Source organism: Ceratina calcarata, unplaced genomic scaffold, assembly GCF_001652005.2.
Source record: "Ceratina calcarata isolate Rehan_Ccalc_2016 unplaced genomic scaffold, ASM165200v1 scaffold291.2, whole genome shotgun sequence".
NCBI classification, from domain to species: domain Eukaryota; kingdom Metazoa; phylum Arthropoda; class Insecta; order Hymenoptera; family Apidae; genus Ceratina; species Ceratina calcarata.
In genome coordinates, this window is record NW_017151492.1 from 968691 (window position 1) to 988162 (window position 19472).

The following is a 19472-nucleotide window of genomic DNA, read 5'->3' on the forward strand; positions in this document are numbered from 1 at the left end:
AACAATTTCGCGCTCCTCCTGCCTGTCATCTTGAATCCGTTCACGACACGGTTGAATGCCTCCGGTACATGCTCCACGATTCCTGATTCTCTCCCCTGTATATGCGATCCAACATCTTTGATTGTAGTTATTGATCATTCAAACTTTCTATGGACTCACAAGAGTGTGCAATTTATCTATCGTCTCTGAAATCCATTGAGATATTTTAATATATTTGTGAATACTTTAACGACTCAAGATTGATTAGTTTAATACAACAACTTCATTTTTAACGAGGGAATCAAAAATAAATCCAACAACTTTATTTCTTACGCTCGTACGTAGATAATAAGTAGAAGAGTCCGTCATAGGTCAGACACGTCAAGGAAGCACATTCTACATGCTTTCAATTTTTGCTTTTTGATTTTTATTCGTTGTCTCGATATTTGTTTTTGCAAATTTTTTAAAAAAGCATTGGATTTATATTGGATTTATGCCACGACGCGTTCTGAGTCGTACGACTAATATTGATTTCGCGGAGCAGCCTCCGTCGTAGGATTTGTCTGCTAAATTAGATGTAACGAGGACAATGAATGATCTTGCTTACTGAACGTCCATGTTATTCCGACGAGCGCCGATACACGGTTAGCGTTTCGAATTGCGCTAGCTGATATATCGCGCATATGCTAGTTTGCCTCCTTTATCGCTGCGCAAGGGATAACGATTAATGTAAAGCCGGCAGCCGACATCAAATGCGATACCAACGCTATGAACATACATCGATAATTATGATCGTCTCAATCACCACTATAATGTAATGAATACTGTTCAGGCTAATACCTCCACGTTCATTTGTATTCAGTATTTGCTATTTGATCAATGCGTATGAAGCGTCGTTCACTTCTGAGGTTTGCATTTTTTACAATTATTCATGAATCTATAAAAATAGTTGAATTATGTGAATCTCACACGTGGTAACTTTATATTTCATATGCATCAAGCTAATTCATTGAATATAAGAAATTTTAAAAATGAAGTCAATCAGTAATAAATTCTTTCGTTTAATTTTCCTGGGATTTGTAGAATTAATGTAAAAAAATACAAATGTGAAGTTTATGGCTTAACCAAGTATTACCGAGTACTTATTATTTATCTATAGGATCGTCCAAGACGTTTTACTGAGTCGCTGGTTTTAGGAGGATATTGAAAGAGGTCGCGACTTTGTAACCCTCGACGCCATATGGCTCGAATGAAAAGTGCGAAGAGAGTATTAAAGAATATCTTCCGAGCGGTGGTACCGAAGCGAGAGAGCGCGTCGAACTTCTTTTTACCTGAGATACGATCAGAATGATCTTTACATAAGCTCGGGTCGAAGTTCGGAAGTAGAATTTTCGCGGCCGGGAACTTTATGATTAGATTCGAGAGTCATAATTACGTAGTAATTCTAACGCGCGTCGAAAGGAGTACGCGAAACAACGCTTCAAGTGAGCTACGTTATCGTTTATAACTTTTAAAACTATTATCTACTTCATTGAAGGCAGTGTTACACCGCTCGCGCGGTTATAACTTAGAGGATGTTTCATAAACGTTGTGTGGCTTATTTAGGGTCTCCCAAGATTTATGAATAGAGCTAAGTGCGCGCGATATGAACACGAGTCGCTTGCGGTTTTTCCCGAATTTTAAATTTCCACGCTATCCGCCGTGCGGCTCGGAGAACGTTTGTATCCAAGAGTAACCGCGAGTTTTCCGCTCAAATTTACAGAATTATAAATCATGTACACATGTGAATTTCTGTAAATTATGTTTTACCTTGAAATCACGTGGAAACAGAATTTTCAAGTTTTCTATTTGATATTAAAATCACTTTCCACGGATATGACGTTTTCAAAGTTGCATTTCTAAAAAGCGTCAAAGTGAATCTGCAAGTAATTTTCACGGTACAAGAATTATTCAAAGTAATAATAATTTTTAGAACTCTGTGACGATGAATGCTTTAATCATGGTGAAACGATGCTTTCACGACGGAGTACGGTTATAAAATTCTCTTTTCATCGAAAATGATTTATTTCTACATCGATTCTTGTCCACCGCAAGCCATTAGAAGAGTGCTGCGAAAGGTTTCCATATAGTATTCTACCATCCTTCAATAATTTCTTGGGTAATTACGTTTTCCTCAAGTAAGTGGAGACAGGGCCGAGAAAGCATAACTCAAAGCCTTATTAACTGTCTGTTAAACGATAAAGGATATGACGTAGTTTCATATTACGTAATTTTTTTAACGATCATGCTTGAGAACGGTGAAGCCTTGTACGTACGTTAATTATTTTGTCATGGGAGCGCTAAGAAAATTGGTCCGATAATTCCTAGACAATTTCACGTGTAGTGATTAAAAGTGCTATTGAATCGTCGAATAATTTACATCAAAGGTATTCTTCATCAAATGAAATTGAATTTATTGTAAAAACACGAAAAAGTTATAAATACGATTAAACGGGTTTAAAGTATCGGAATAATTATGTTGCTAAATTTCAATCTAATTTCCTTTGTGCCACGGGTTTATCGTAAAAGTAATTATTTGGAAACACGGTATAGTAGATTAAGTAGCCTGTGTCGGGTAGGTTATCGGGCGTGGAACCGAATTAGCAAAATCGTTTATTCGAGGCTGCTATTTGCTCGGGCGAATACTAGCGATTCCGACTTTGCGTCGAGGCGCGAACGTACAAATCTCCTGTCACCTAGATAGTCCCTTAGTGGTGTTTGCTGAGGACTTGGCCGGTCGACTGTACGAATCGGGATTTCCCAGGATTTCAACAAATTGTTGCGCCGAACCCACTTCGCCCGGTTCCCGTCCACTTAACGACGAACCGAGATTATACGCCAAATTTATTGCTTTCTTCTACGAGTTTCGTAATAAAGTCCCTGATGTTGGTACAGTTATCGTTTAAAAAAAGTATTCTCATTATCGGACCAATGTCCTTTATAGATTCATTATGTAATATTGCATTAATTATTTATACATTCAATTTCTGGTCTGAGAGTTGAACTAACAATCTGTTTGTGCAAAATCTAAAATCAGCACGATTATCGATTATAACGCTTGAGGTGTCGAGCTATCACGACGATTTACGAGACGAAATTCTAATCGGCAACCGCAATACTTGTCGTCTAGCGGAGGGGTTTCATCGCGGATGATCCGGATATCCAGTTCCCCTCCAGCGGGGCTGGAAACTCGCTTCCGGAATTCGTTACCCAAGCTGGCTTAGGATTTAAGGAAGGAAAAAGCGAGGTTCGAATTAAGTCGGACGCTTGATCCGTCGAGTTGCACGCCCCCATTTTGCGCCTCTCTCCGGCCAGCGAAGACAGACAGAGAGAAAGAGAGAGAGGAGTCTTCGTGTCGCATCCATACATGCATGACCTTATCTCGGTACGATCCGCCGCGCCGGGGTCTTTTTATCTTTTATCCGTACTCCGGAAGCCGACCGGCGCGCGCGTCTCGTTCGAAGCAGTGCCGCGCAGCGTTGCGTTCTCCGGTTGCTCATTACCCGGTGCCGTTGTAACGGGGCCCTTTACACGGAGACGCACGGAACGTTCGTGCCCCATTGTGTCTCGTTTTTGCTCGGGCGCGGCGCAGAGATGGGAAAATTTCGCGGAGCAAATTCTCCACGGTGCTGGCCGAGCGACGACAACGACGAGAACGGGCGACGAGGTTGGCCAGGACGGAGGGCGATGAAGAGCGCCCGGACGCTTCTCGTGCGCTGTCTACGACGCCCGTTGAATTATTGGTCGAGATGGCCACTCTCCATTGTCAGATCATATTCCCGGCGGAGGGACCGGCCCTCCGAGCAAGAGAGGAAACTGGAAAGAGACCGCACTGCACGAATATCCCCGTGAACGTGTAACGAGACCGAGCACGAAATTACCTGAATATTTTCACCAATTGATTCCCGGACCGACCCTTCTCTTTCTTTATTGGAGGGCTTGAAAATATTCTCTCTCTCTCCCTTTGGGAATTACTTGTTCAGTATGAGATTGATACTTTGCGAAATTACTTCACAGTAAAGTCAAAGAGAAAATCGGTAATGAATGGAACTTGGAAAATGGAATTATTTTGCGGATGCACTTTCGGTTTATAATTGTAATCGCTTTTAACTTATTCCTAAATGCCTGTAGAGTGCATGTTAATATCCACGGAAATAACAAGAAATCTAGACTTCTGCGTCAATGATTTTGTTTTGCGCATGTTTAAAATTCTTGCAGTTGATTGCAAAATTAAATTAAAAATTTGAATTGCACCAAGGAATCAATTTTACAGGATGCGAGCACAATCGCTGCGCTTGTTATATAAACTAATGGAGCGTAACAGTGTTTGAAATTGCGTTTATTATTCTTTCAAAAAGGGTCGCTTATCCAATTTGATTTTATATCTTTTTTATAATTTACTCGAATATTGCTCAAGCGTGTTGCATTTAAATACGTTCACCTTTAATTAAAAGCCACGCGTTACAACAGTTTTCCCCGATGACTCCATTCCGGTGTTCCCATAAATCAATTAGTTGCAATATGGAAAACAATTTATAAAACTAATTTATCGAGTTCGTAACAAATCTGAATTCTTTTAATCGTTTATCGTGAGACTTTTAATCCGGGGAAGAGTTCAGCATCTCCTCTAATAAATCATCCAACTTTCTTCTCAAATTACCAGTATTAACGTTTATTAAAAGTTTTACAATGGATATTATGGCAAACAGTGTTAAACTAAGTCAACACCGACAAGTGATTCGTTTAATACCGTGCACCGCGGAAGAGATCTTTATGCAGGGAATTTTGTATTAAATATTTTTTTACGACGGCGAACTTCGAGTTGCTCGTTAGTTAATTCAGTACTGGTATAATTATCTCCCTTGTTCGTCGGTATGGTAACAAACGATTCCGTATTGGGCACAGGTGCGCTCGTTAATACAGCAACAACGATGATTAGAAAAGTTCCATCCTTTTCAATCGATCTTTCACAGTTTTTTGTTAATTAGTTAATTTTAATCATGTGATTTATATAATTCACGTGCGTACTATTAAGAAAAAACTTGGAAATTTTGTCTAGCTGCTGTAAAAACGTAATCAGTCACGTTGTAATTATTACTAGGCATCGAGATACAAAATCTCTGTTGTTGCAAGCTTCGCACGGGCGAGCAATATCTTTCAGGGAGTGTGTACGCGAGTGCCGTTTTGCCTTAATAGCGATGGATGGCTCGAGATTCGCCGATAATGTCCGTGTACTACTCGAGCCGAGAATTTCGCGGGCTCTCGAGTTACCGCGCGGAGTCACGACATTTTCGTGCTCGCTCGTTGTTCCATCATGGCGCGGCTGAACACTGAACACCCGCATGTATACACGCGGGTGTGTACGTAGTTAACTGGAGAGAATGTACGCAAGTCGGAGCATATACACGTACATAGAGCCGGTCTACGATTACGCGCACGGCAACTTCGTTATCAGTATTCGCTCGTACGCGTCGCGTCGGCTCTAGTGATTAGCGCTGAAACTTTCCACGGACGAATATTCGCGGCGTGGATTCAATCCCCCCCGGCCTCCGGTCGCGTACGTCGAAAAGTTACGTAGTCTATCGTCTATCGATTTAGCCGGTTATCAAATACGCACATAAAATTTTCGGGTTTACCCCCGGGAGTCGAGAGCCACGGTTCGCGTGACTAGGCGCGGAGTCGGTGCCCGACCGGTGAGAAGTCGCGTGTTGGAAATAATTACCGCGCTGAGTTTATTATAACAGTATCGCAATTGAGTTACTTAGCGGTGTATGCTAAACACGCGTGTCGTGTATCAGACCGGTACTGAAATATTTTCGATAAGAAAATTACTCATTTGTAGTTAAGGGATTAATGGATTTTTATATTTCAATGCTACCTAATTTAAATAACTGTATTACGTTCGCGGTGATAGCTACGTGATAGGAATTAAAATGACTTAACCGAACATAACGTATGGTCTGATCGTTAATTGCTCACGAACTCTATGAAAGGCAAAGTACTTGGAATTTTGATGGACTATGGTGATCCTGATTGCATGTAAGATTAACAGACTCGACTAATAGCGCAGAAACTCTGATTACTTGTGAAGTGTTTGACGTATCGATGAACCGACAACAAAAACTTCTAATTGATTAATCCAGAGTTACTAGCTATTCCAATTATCAATTACGACGGAAGTTAAATTCTATCTCGCTGAATGTTCGAAACGTTTCTCACGTACAGCGACTATTAAAACCTTTTAGATAAGCTGTAATGCTTGGGCAATCTTGAATTAAGGTAAAAACTTCAAATAATGCATCGGCTAAACCTCGGGATAAAAATAAATATTAACTTTTATATTTCATTCCTTTCCATTCGTATCCAGAGCTTAGGGCTTTTATCGACGCCGATAATCGTGAGCCGGGAGGTTTTGAAAATCGGGACTCCGCCACTTTCGCTGCTATCGGCGATCCGTGAATTTATCGATATAAGGGTCCGTTTCTGGTCGGCGAACCGGCAAAACCGAAAGACGGTTTGTGGCGCAAGGTTGCCGCTACGCCACCTTATAATATCGATCGCTATACGCACGAGAACCGCGAGAAACTATCGGCCGTCCATTGTGGCGGATTTAGGTTCTCATAAAGCTCCATTGTTTAGCTGAGCTCGCATTCCTAAATCTCCATTGTCGCGTCGCGGTGAGCACAATTGCGACGATGCTGAAACCGTTCCTCACGGACGATGGACACCGTCCGACCCAATGAAACAAAGCCGTCTTGCGGTTTTCTTATATAAATAGATATACAGGATAAATCAATAAGAATGGTTACGAGACATAACTGAGTTTTCTTTAATCGCGTTAAAATGTGAAGTCGGAGTTCATTAAACTTAATATACTCTTAAATTTAGAGGAAATTGTATTCATTCGTTCGAAGCTTTTAATCGAATCAATGAATATTACATTATTTTAAACGATAAGTCTTATCAGCTTGTCATAATGGTCTCAGAAATTGATTGATCATTTTTAATTCTGTCTAACAATATTTACTTCGAACGACACGGCTGTAAATTTTGAAATGTTACTTTGGCGAGAAACAAAGTTGAATGAAGTTGTATATTGCAATCAGAAACTTTATACTCAACCCGATGCATAAAGTTTACATCCTCGTAACGATGGATTTTATCATAACGCTCAGAATCAGTGGAATTCTAAAAACCGGTTTATTTCATTTGCTACTCCACAGCGAATTCCACTTTTCTATCCCCTATTATCGTGCAAAGAAAAAGATGTTAAGATAACTTTTCCCGTAAACTTTTCTTATACTTATTAAACTTTCCACTTTCCACTTTGAATCGCGGATGGAGGAACGTAGTATAAAACGGAACAAAGAAAGTGTGTACATAATTATCGTAAATGAAATTCTCTCGAAAGAAAGCATGGAAAACAGTACTATTTTTTTGAAAGACAACCGGGACGGGACAAAAAATTTCAATTTTCCCTCTTACATTTTGTAATAATCCGACACCCTCTGGGTGCCCTGCCGGTGGCGTTTCTCCCACTGACGAGAACGACTAACTGAATTCGTCTTAACGAGAAATAACGTTTTTCATTAAATTAATATCAACTCTGAGCTCGTCGCGTCTCTGTTCTTTCCTTAACATCGACTTATCCATCCGTCTCTTTCCAAGATGTTTACGAAACTTTGCGTACGCTGCGAAACGATTGCTCGTACCGGCGCAGATAAACTCCAAGGATCTCAATTTCGGTGGAACTAGATTAAAACCGACTAAGCGATTCCGTGGCAGGAAGTGCGTGCGGCATAATTGCCGTGGCCCGTTAAATTCCGCTTTACATCGGTGGATTACTTTTTGAAGAGGCGGCAGCGCGCAAACTGACACATGGCGTCGTCGGAGCAAAATCAGGGATGAGAGAGAGAGAAAGATGGAGAGAGAAAGAGAAAGAGAAAGAGAGAAAGGGTTTCTTGCTCGTCTCGCTTGTGCACACATATCCGCGGCCTTTTTAATGGAAAACACGTATTATACGTCGCTGAAAGTAGCACTGGCAGACGTCTTTTACGAGCCCGTTCCGGATATGAGCCATTCGACCCCGGCGTTTGTTTTTTACTGGCGTCGCCATTTTTCCGATTCGAGACCGAAAACGCACCGCCGCAGGACATCGGAACGCGCGGACCCGGCAATACCGCGTCTTCTCTTTCATTTGCTACCGCCGAATCGTGCGCCACGAATTTTCCTTTTTCTACGCGGACAAAGCGAAAGGGTTAAAAGGGCAAGCTTCCTGTTCTTTGATTTTTAAATGACTGTCGTCCACCGGATCGTAAAGATAAAACTGCTATACGTGATGAAGAAACGTAAGATTGAGGAGTAAACTGGCTGTGGTTTATGTATCGTTACAACGATTGGTACATAAATACTTAATAAGTGTACAAAACCGTATATTAAATTAAAAATTGATGAAATGATTTGAAACTAGGGCTGACCTTTTGTCCGCGGATGTTCTTTTATAGAAACTCTTCAATCGCCATACGTTTCAAACCGGTGAAAGCACCACTCATCGATTTCCAGTTTTTGTCTGCTGGTAGTAAGAGATGTGAAAAATTCGGATTCGCTTTTGTTGTATCATCGATCGTACGCTTTCTCTAAAATCAGCTATTTACCAATTCGGAAAATTCTGTATCTGCGAACGTTCATTGATTGGAGCTGATTTCGAGAGTAGACTTGGTCCGGTCAAATCACAAGGGTTGTTAATCATTCATTATTCATTTCCCGTCCTGAATAAGGGAAGCGTCTATAAAATTTATTTTATTTCCGAACAACCTTTTACCGGTTCACGCTTTAATTAATATCGCGAATCGCAATGAATAAATGAAAGAAAAATTGATGGACGCTAGTCTCAGTTTATGGATCATAAAATTTTAATCGCATCGGCACGCAGTGGCCGCGTTACTTTCATCGTTTCCTCGATATTCAAATGAGGGTAGCGGCGTTTTAAAAATTACATTTCACTTACCGGAAGGAGAAGATTCGATCAACGCTCCGACGTTAAACGATTTTCGATTTCGCGAAGAAACGGCGGCCAAGTCTCGTCGCGTAGCACCGTGCTATATAAATTTCTAACGTAATATTCCAAAAACATTCTTCACGCTCGGTGATCCCCGGGGGGGTTTACGGGGCTGGCGTTAGGCCAATCAGAGTAGGACTCGGTTTCTCGTGAAGTTTTACACGCCACGTCGTGATTTCGTGCCAACGATCCGCCCGGGCTCTTAGGAACAACTTTTTGAATTGTGGCACGCTAATCAGCTCCCCGTTTTTTTTGCGCACTGCGACGTGCTACACTCGACCCGTTTTTTTTCCCTAGGAAATCACATAATAGCTAATGCCTGACGTCCAGTAAAAAGTTCGTTTATTTGCAACGATAAATTGCTCGGGCATGAATCAAAAATGATTACGGAACACTTTTGTGCACTGAATTGATTAAAGAATTCCATAAAGGATATTGACGATGAACGAACAAAAATCATTTCGTATAGAAGAGAAACAATTACAATAGAGGATCGAATCCTTCTTCTTATCAGGGATCATACATCATCCGAAACGAACGTACGAAGAGTAGCAATCCTTATCGGATCGCGGTTCAAAAATCGGTTCGTTTATCATCCGACAGGAAACTTTTCCATCGTTCTTTTATCCGGTTCCATCGTCTCGTACTTTTCACTGGCTTCGAGGATGCCCCGGAAGTTTGTGCCACTCCGGGGCAGTGTATATACCGGGGATTATCGCCGGGCTACGATCCGATTCCGATGGCTCGCGGAATTCCCTATCGATTTTCATACCGAATTACAGGCGAAACGAATTCTTGTTTGCTAGTCTTTTGAACGGGAACAAAGCGCGCCTCGCCGGCGACATTAACAAAGGATGCGTCGGCAACTCGCGTCGAACAAATCTGTATTCGACAGGGGAAGTTATCGGGTGTTATTAACCCTGTTCCGCGGGTACGTCCGTTATCCTGGAATCTAATTCAATGTAGCTACGTGGAAACGACATGCGCTCTTATCTATCTCCGACGTCGAAAGAGAGGAATGGAACATTTAAAAAAAACTCTTTTTCCTCCACGTTATGAGAGGATTTATTTATCTCGAGTTCGGTCGGATTTTTTTAAACATGATTACGTACGTTTTATTCGTAGCCTTGTTAGACGAGCGAGTATAAAGGGAACGAGATCATTCCGCGAAATTAAAACTGTCTCACCGAGAGAGAACAGGGTCAGTAGGTGGCCAGTTTATTTTCGCACAATCGTCGGTGCCGGTTGAAAAGTCTTAAGAAAAGCGTCGGACTTAATACTGTGACGCGAAAGGGTGACAAACCCGGCTCGGTTGACAGTGTAATAAATTGTGACGGAGGAAATTCTTTTTCTCTCACGATCGAACGTCGAGAGTGAGAGAGCCTGAAAGGGGTAGCGGCGAGGGCTGATGCATGCCGGCGCGGAACAAAGCGATACGTCGTACCTCGAGACGTGATTGGTGAAAGGGCTGTTTTCATCTTTGACTACCGGTCGCTTTGTGTGTGTAAACTCGCAGCACGGCAGCGGAGTGCCTTTAATGCTTGACAATCGGCGACGGCTCTTTGGGTTTCATGCAACGACACGTTCTTTGACAACGTTGTCATGCCACCGGGCGTAGTAGATGCTCCTCGAGAATTTAATTCACGTATCCCTCCTCGATATTTGATGATTCGTCTTTTCTCAGTTCGCCTGACGTTTTCACTCGTTTCTACTCAACTTCCTTTATTTTCCATTCAAATCGAATGAGCATTCGTGTATAACAAAAATTATTTATTACATGCGACATATAAAAGACATGAAAACTTCGTTCGGGCTGTATTAAAAAATGAAATTTAAATTACGATAGGAATGCTTAATGCAAAATGACTTATTATAGTCTATTTATTTATGTCCACATGTTATATGTATATTACATTTATTACTAAATTTCCAATTAAGTTTATCTTTATGTACCAGTTTGAGCCTTTGTCTCCAGTCTATGTCCTATGTCGTGTATTCGGTGAAGACACATTAAAGGGGTGCACTAATATTTGATGACATTCCTTGTGAAGTGAAGCAGGCCGTTTAGCACGACAAATGATAGACAGTCTAGTGCATATTGAATTAACTTCTAATTACTGATATGACTTCCCTACGGAGTCGATGGTCAGTTCGTAACTGTACCTCTACGTTTGATTGTACACTGACACACTCTACATGAAAGTGCGCATTGGACAATATAAATTCTCTCAGACGCAAAGTGCAATTTTACAACCTTGATTTATTTATGTTGCAATTAAGTGTAATTATTAAAGGATGAATCAATTTTGCCTCTATTTCCAGAAATAAACCCTTAAATTAAAGGTAAATACGATTAAGCGATTGGGCTACAGGTGAAATTCCGGTTCCCAGCATCTTGCGAGTTCTACCTTGAGGTTACGTAGCCGTCCCGAGGGATACGTAATTTCACGTGTTCCGATAGCTTGTATCTTCGCAACGTCAATATCGTCTGTAAATTCATCCGCAGAGGACAGCCACGAATGCCCAACGGCTACGAGATACCGTTCCATCCTCTGCTGCCCTGTCCACTTCAATCTTAGCGTTTGATACATAAGAAACTATGCAGCTCTCGCCATGGGTAACTAATGCGGCGCAACCCTTTCGCATAGCATAGAAACTGCGGAGTATAGTAGAGCCTGTCGGACTTATACGTTTGGGAAATTAAGCGACGGGCGATACGATGTCCTTATTCCCTGTTCCATATACATGTGTCTCTGTCTTTTACGTTCTCCATTCCGTATCTCCTAATCTCGTCGCCTCTCGGTTCTTTTTTTCATTTCGTAGAAAACATTTTATGTATTGTAAAAAAGGCAATTAAAATATTTTATGCTAGTGAGAATGAAGAACAAATTGTACAATATTATGTAATGCACAAAAGCTTTCGCCCGTTGTCTGTAATATGTATGTATGTACATACATAGAGTAAATGGATTTTACGCTGCGTCTGACTACGTACGGTTTACTATCACTTACGGCGCCGAAGTGGATTGACAAGTTTCACGAAGCTACTCGTATAACTGATGGCAGAATCAAGAAAAAGTACACGAAGTACAGAGTGATTCTAAAGATAAAATATAAAAGAAATTGTTTATATAACTTTTCTCGTGATAGGAGAATCAGTTAATTTACTATCAGTGCAAAAACAATTGCACAATTTGTTTGCATATAATGACAACATCAGTGTATAATTATTATGTAATTATTTTTGCACGTATCTGTTATATAAAAGTATTAATAAAAATATCCGTAAATTATGCTTCACTGTTTTTAAAACCTAATACAAATGTTATTTATTTGTACGTAATACCGAGTACGACTTTGACGAAACGAATAAAACATTACTATTTCTCGCACGCGGTTTTACATAAATATTTCGGTAAACAGAATGCACCTCTCGACGAATTGCATACGTTATTTCCCGCGTGATATGAATTGCGCGTAACCGCAGTTTATGATGTCACGCCTGAAATAAAATTAAGTGCATTTTAATACATTCGTTGACAGAACCAGAATGTCAGACGTTTCGCATTCAAATTATTTATTCCAGCTATCAATTTTCATGACAAACAGTTATTTGGGATTGCTATTGTTAACGTTACCACGAATGATCTTGCACTCTTCGAATTTATTTTATACCGAATGCACGTCCGAGGAAGGTTTTTAGAGTTATTCTTTTATATGGAGTGACGTGGATTAAGCTGAATGCTGTGTTTTTTGTTACCAAGTTATTTCGTTCGTCAGTAATTAATATAATTAAAACTTCTTTCCAGGATTAGTGTACAAAGTTTTCCTGGTAATATCGAGATAATTAAAAAATTACGTTCATATCGGATGCCCTCCACTGAATAAAAAGTTGAAAATTGCATTTCCCTTTAACCACGCTTTATCAACATTCATTAGACTTTATGATATAAATCATTCTGATCATATTATATACATATAAATCATACGTATCAAATTTTATGAAATAACCGTGGAGTCATTAATCCTGTCTGACCATATACGGTCTACTACTACTTCGAATGAATAATCTTTGCCAATACCACTGAATTCAACATATTAATCCTTATTTCCATTCGCTTTTAATCCAGTTCTCTTGAGAAATAATGACATGAATTGCAAATCGGCTGCGTCCACTCCATTTTGAACAATTACGCTACTCTTGCGCGCGATCAAAGAGAGGGAAGTAACGCGTTTCCGCCTTGATTGTGCCGGTTCAAGCGACAGGGAAGTAACGCGACTCGTTTGACTGAGAGCCTGCGACAAATGGAATATTACGAGAGGTCTGCCGCTAATTAATTAGAAACCGTCCGAACGCTTGTGATGAATAGGTTGCGTAACGGGGATCATTAAACCCTCGGTAAATTCCGGCCGAAGTTCCCGCGGCGCAGTGGCGATGTGTGTAATTATAATAGCTCGTTCCGCGTGTTCTCCGTTCGGGGACCGAATCATTTTCTAAAGACCAGATTCCAATTTATAACTCGATGCTCTCCGACCGCGGAGTTCGCGGCTGTATTTAAAGTTCTACCGTCGGAATAAGCCCGCGCCCGCTCGCTCCTGACGTCAAACGAACGCCGCGTATACGGCGTATTAGCGCATTAACAGCCGTTAACGAGCCGTTAAATTGTTTTTGCGAGTGTGGGTCTCCTCGCCCTTCCCCGCAATAAGCCGCGCGGTTCTATTATAATCCGTGCTAATTTCAGCATTGTATTCGCTTTAAGTCACGGGATCGCTCGTAGAAACGCTCCCCGGGCACGTGAACCTCGGTTAATCTGTGTACAGTCGGACTTGGAAACACCTGTTCCGTTTCGCTGCCGGGACTAATTAGTCAATTATCCTTTCTACGAGTATCACCGAACTCGGAGTCTGATACGCTTTGTCAATGGCAGAGGTGGCTGACATCGAGCCGGGTTTGATGAAATTCGAAACAGAAACGGATCAAATTGCGACCAGTTCCGGCGACACCTTTCTTCGGGATTGAAATCGGCGAAATGGAAACGGTCCCAGGAAACAGGATCGAGCTACACGTCTGCCTGTTTAATTTGCTGATTATTACGGGCTGCCGGACCCGATATTGAATTAAACCCACCAATTTATTAAAACGGGGCAGCGATCGCTCGCTACGCTTAATGCTATTTCATAATTCTCGCTCTCTACATAAATTTTATTTTATACTTTGTGCTCTTTACATTGTTTTATCTGGCCCGTATCATTTGCTTTTGTCCACTTGGAATGGCAAAGGTTACTCTCTCCGTGTTGTAATTATTTTTCGAGATACAAAAGAATAATTCAGTTTAAATCTTAATTTGTAAGTGTCTCTTCTGAATATAAAAATACGTTCGCATCGTATTTTAACTCTGTCAAAAATTGAACGCACGATAGGAAATGAACGCTGGAACAAAGGAAAATGGCTAAAGGAACCGGGTTACTCAATTTTTCCATTTTTATCTCTGGTAGGAGTATCCACGGTGCACGCTGTTGCGCGGATAAATCACACTCTTTAGGCATTCCAAGATTTCCCTACCTCTCCGTCCCGAAACAAGGTATCATCTCGGCTTTGATCTCTATCCGCGCACTATTCTCCGCTATTTTCTGCCTTCAATGTATTCGTACAGCTTTTCCGTTTGTACAAAGAGATTTACCGGTGGCCGGTATTTCACGATAAATTCTACATTCATCCGGGGTGCGCGCATTTACATTTCATATTTTTATTCCCTTATCGTATTTGGAAATACGCTGAAAATTTATGGGAATCATTCCCGTTTAAAACGACAAAAAAGTTTCATATCGAACCCCATAAATCTTATATCACTCCATGGTTCCTCTCCGCTGCCACGTCCATCTTTTGTCTCCTATTAACGAAGGATTAAAAAACCGATAGTCATCGCACAATGCGATCATGCATTCACCACCTTTGATCGGTCGAACGAAAAACGATTATCTGTCTTTCAATATTCCTTTACACGGTTCTTCGATTCATTATCTTTATGAACGCAGAGGGCTAACAGTTCCGATTTGATTTATGTTTCAGCTGCATGGGCGGCGACTTTCTAAAAGTGTTTCTACATTTAGAGACAAGCGGCGTATCGGAGTACACGCCCTGGTCCGGTGTGCTTTGTGGCGATCTCAGTGATATCCCGCAGGTTCTCTACAGTTCGAGATCTACGCTTATTTTGGAGTTTCATACCCAGGGACCCACGTCTAATGCTACCGGCTTCTTCGGGAACTTCCACTTCATCAATAGACGTGAGTTATTAATACAATCACACGTATTTTCTTATCTAGTGTAATTCACATTGAATCTTTACATTTAACATTGTTAAGTCTTTCCGAAGAGAAATAATCTAAGAGTTTTAAATAATTAGACTTTTATGCAAACTTTAATAAAAATGTGATTTAGACTTTCTTTAAATTGTCTAAATATTTAAAATCTTCTCATAAGTGCATAAAATCCGCAGTCTAAGAAGAATAATATTTGAAGGGACGAAATTTTACATTTACTTTGTCTGTTCGTGTGTGTAATATCCGAGCCGTGCGTTTAAAGAGGATCTCTACGACAGTTGCGAAAGATTGAAAGAATGATAATTCAAGACAAAGACGAGAGCACATACGTGCTTTATCATAGATCTTCAGTTCACTTTTGTTGTATTACGTACTCTTAACAGCTCCCACTTCAATTTTGAAGATATTCAATTTTGGGTCAAACAGTCTATATGTGTAACATTCAGACTTGCATAAAATAGATAGGCATTGCGTTTAGATACTAAATATGTAAATATTTAAGCAATAGTTCCTTACAATAAGGATTTAATACTAAAATAAAAATTCTGATTTAATGTTCAATACTAATAATGCATCAAATTCTTTGAAATTAAAAATTTACAAAACGATTTACAAAACTTTTATCGTTTCATTTAACATACGAGCTATTTGAAGTCTAGGTTTTCTCTTTTAAATACGACGGTGGGACGAGTAGAGACGAAATCGGACCTCCGTCCGTATTTTGGCCGGATTTACAGTAAATTGTGAAAATTAAATAAAAGCTGTCGATCGTGAGACGTGACGTTGCCAGTGAACCGGAAATGCATGACGTCCGTGAAACGTCCGGGGCTAAGAAACGAACCGGATTAAGACTGACGGGTTTTTAACCAACGGAGCGAGGGTTGGTCGCTTCATTCTCGAGCCCGGGAACGTTCATCGGAGCCGGGCGGGCGGCGTGCTTATCGAGAAACTGCAGCTTTCGTTTTATGAAACTTTTTCGAACGGAGGCTTATACCCTTTGCCGCGTGCCAGTTCGATTGGAAAATATTTTCAAAGTTATCCCAGGTTCTTTCGTTCTCTTCTCCGGCCCGTGTAACACTGACTAAAACGTGTTTGCCCGGGAATGAACCTAATTGCGACACGTTCGAACATTTTTCAGTGAACAGCCTCCGCAGTTCAAAGCATCCTACGTGGCGCAATGCGTTTTGTCAAACATATTAAAAAGAAAACTCTTGACGTTCAATTAATATTGTTACGAAAAATAGCACGTTGAATGTAATTAATTCTTTGACTGCTACTCTTTCACGTCAAGCATGCAATAGTAAGTTTGCGATAAATCCATTTAAAAAACTTAACAGGTTTTGCGCAGGCACAGTTGTCTCTTTTTTTGTTTTAACATTTTTATTCACAAAATATAAATACGTTCCCTAAATTATATTTTACAACCATTTAATGTAAAGAATTTAACTTCAGAATTAACTTGTACAAAGGTAAAAAAAAAATACTACAGTCTTTCTGTAAAAATATTCGGATAATAATTAAAAGTTCATTAATTAAAACTTCTCTTGAGGAGGAGGAAACTTGAAAGCAAGAACAGGATTATTTTTACATGATATTGAAATTCTTTTATGCTTTTCAAACAAAAAATATGTCACGTTTCTTTACGCTTACGCGGTTATTGTAGATTTGCGGAAACAGGCGTAGATTTGCAAGTGACGCGAATCCGCGACTAAACGGCAAATACCGTGTGCACGCGTGTAGGCTCGGTGAGAGCGGCGTTGGTTCGTTAGTAAACGCTTCACGAATATGACCGGTCGACGCGTGCTTTAAACATGTGGGACCCGCGAATTTTTTATTTCGCTCACGTGGACCGCCGGCTTACGTGTGCCACATATAACAGTGGCATAATTCTTTCCTCTTGGAGGCGAGGTGCCCGGCAATTCCGAAATATACAGTTTTCTCGTATGCTTGCCACCATTGCCCCCACCTTCTTTCCTTTTTTTTGCTCGTTCAACGAGGAAAAAAACCGACGGGTCGGTGCTTCTTGAAAACTCGCATGCTTTGCATAAGAAGGCACATCCGCACCGAGTTAACCAACAATTCTGAATTACTCAATTTATGAATGAAACCATCTGTCATCAAAAGAACAAAAATTCTCAGGGAGAAAATATGAAGCGTCTGTTTCATTTATCGTTTGCTTATACTACTTGATTCTATTAAGATCAGTAATTAATTAGAAATTCAACATCTCTACGAAACATCTTCATCGATATTGGTGCATATCGAGAGATTTGAGGTATCATCTTATGTATGTTTTCACACGGTCGAGAGTTTGAATCGCTTTGAATGTGTTGGTGTCGTTCACTCGAAACAGATTTCGGTACGCCGTTAATCCGAGGTGACCGAAATCCGTCGAGGATCCGGTCAAGCATAATGGAAGTCGATAACCAAAGAGATTAGTTAAACAGAGATTAGACGGTAGATAGGAAAATCGGTGCTGCGCCGGTTGGCTTATCGTAAACCGTGTTATCAAAACAGCCTGACGTATAGGTAACGTTTCGCGCGAAGGAGGAGGCTCGATCCCCGAAACCCCTCTCGGTTAACTCGATCAATGTTCAATCTGCCGGTCCGATCATCCACCGTACGTTCCACCGGTATTCATCATCGTGAGCCTCCTGCGGTCGCTGATCACTAACACAGAGCGCACTGTCGCGATGATATTTCATTGGCGGTCGATCCGCGGCCGAATCGGCGAACAAAGACCTTGACGGTGGAAGAGAAGAAAAATGCACGGGGTTCGTGGTAATGCGTGGAGAGAACGTCACGAATCCATTTCGCTCGATCCATCATCCGAGACAGACCCCGTCAGCGACGAATAGGCCGCGGCGCAGGAACGCAAGACGGAGAAACGGAGAAAAAAAGCGAAGTGTCGTTCTACACGGTCGTCGGTGAAAAATGTACCTGTTCCTTTATTTTTTTTCAACGACGCACGGATTCGCGATGGGTCCCCGTAGAGCCACTCTCACGCGCGATGTCTCCGGCAAACATGGAAAATTCGCCCGTAACTTATGCGCGTCCATTAAACGGTAAACAGTGGGGTTGGCTGTGTCGGCATGCGAACCGCGCTCCTCGCTGATTAACCATGTATAATTAAAATGTAATTTCTCCCTCGTAACCCGGCAAGTTTTAATCAAACGGGGCTCGGAACCGAAGAACCGGCGGAAGGGCTTGTGACGCGATACGCCGGAGGGATGATTATCGCAGACCGCGAAATCTCCCATCAGGATTCTTCGCTGAAAATGCGAAGCGACTCATTTTATAAAGAGATACATGTAGTACGCGGGGAAGCACGGATGTATCTCATGAATAAATTGAAATATTCATATGACCATTCGCCGGGTGGGTTCGGTTGCATTTCGTACGGTGAAAAATATTTTCGTTCTATTAGAATTAAGTGACGACCGCGTAAGACGTTATTTTCTACAATTATGGACGATGTCGACATTTGTCGGAATAACATCGTTATCTTTTCATTTGCATGTGTAACATCTCCGCAGCGGTGGAGATAAAATGCCGCATTTCGTTCCCATTGCATAATTCCGTGAAAATTCCAGCGTGTTTGTCAATATGCAGCATTGCAACGACACGGGACGCATCTACCCTCGTGAAAATAGATATCGCGCGAGGTCGCACGGGCGCGAGTTAATTCATTTAGTGTGCCCGCTAGCTCAGGACTTCAATCTCCTCGAAATTCGGCAATTAAAGTGAAAATTGCGGAGGCGGTTTCCCGATGGTCTCGCCGAGAAAAATATCGCTTACACGCGCCGCCCCCTCGTTAACCAATATTCCCCTTTGTCCTCCTTAATTGCAACGAAATTTAATAGTAATTACTTGGCGGGCAACCGTCCGTGAACGATGGTTCCATCGCGCGCCGGAAGAAGTCGTAAAACAATCGAACGGGGTTAATGGATCCGCCGGTAGTAAAATCGTCGACCTTCCGCCGTACCGCGGAACAATAACCGCGCATAACAAAATCGTATTTCGTTACCACCGGTGCTCGGATCATTCCTGGCCGCGGGTAACCGCATCGCTTCTC

The 19472-nt window shown here is 41.4% G+C and overlaps 1 protein-coding gene across 3 annotated transcripts in view; it reads left to right on the plus strand.

Annotated features, from left to right (window-relative positions):
* The window catches only part of Sol1 (CUB domain-containing protein Sol1), a 326068-nt gene that overhangs the window by 96052 nt on the left and 210544 nt on the right, over window positions 1–19472 (plus strand). For all 3 annotated transcript variants that reach the window (XM_026812599.1, XM_018022676.2, XM_026812600.1), the window contains one exon: window positions 15147–15361. In XM_026812599.1, coding sequence (XP_026668400.1) covers window positions 15147–15361 — 215 coding nt within the window. The remainder of the gene's footprint in view (window positions 1–15146; window positions 15362–19472) is intronic.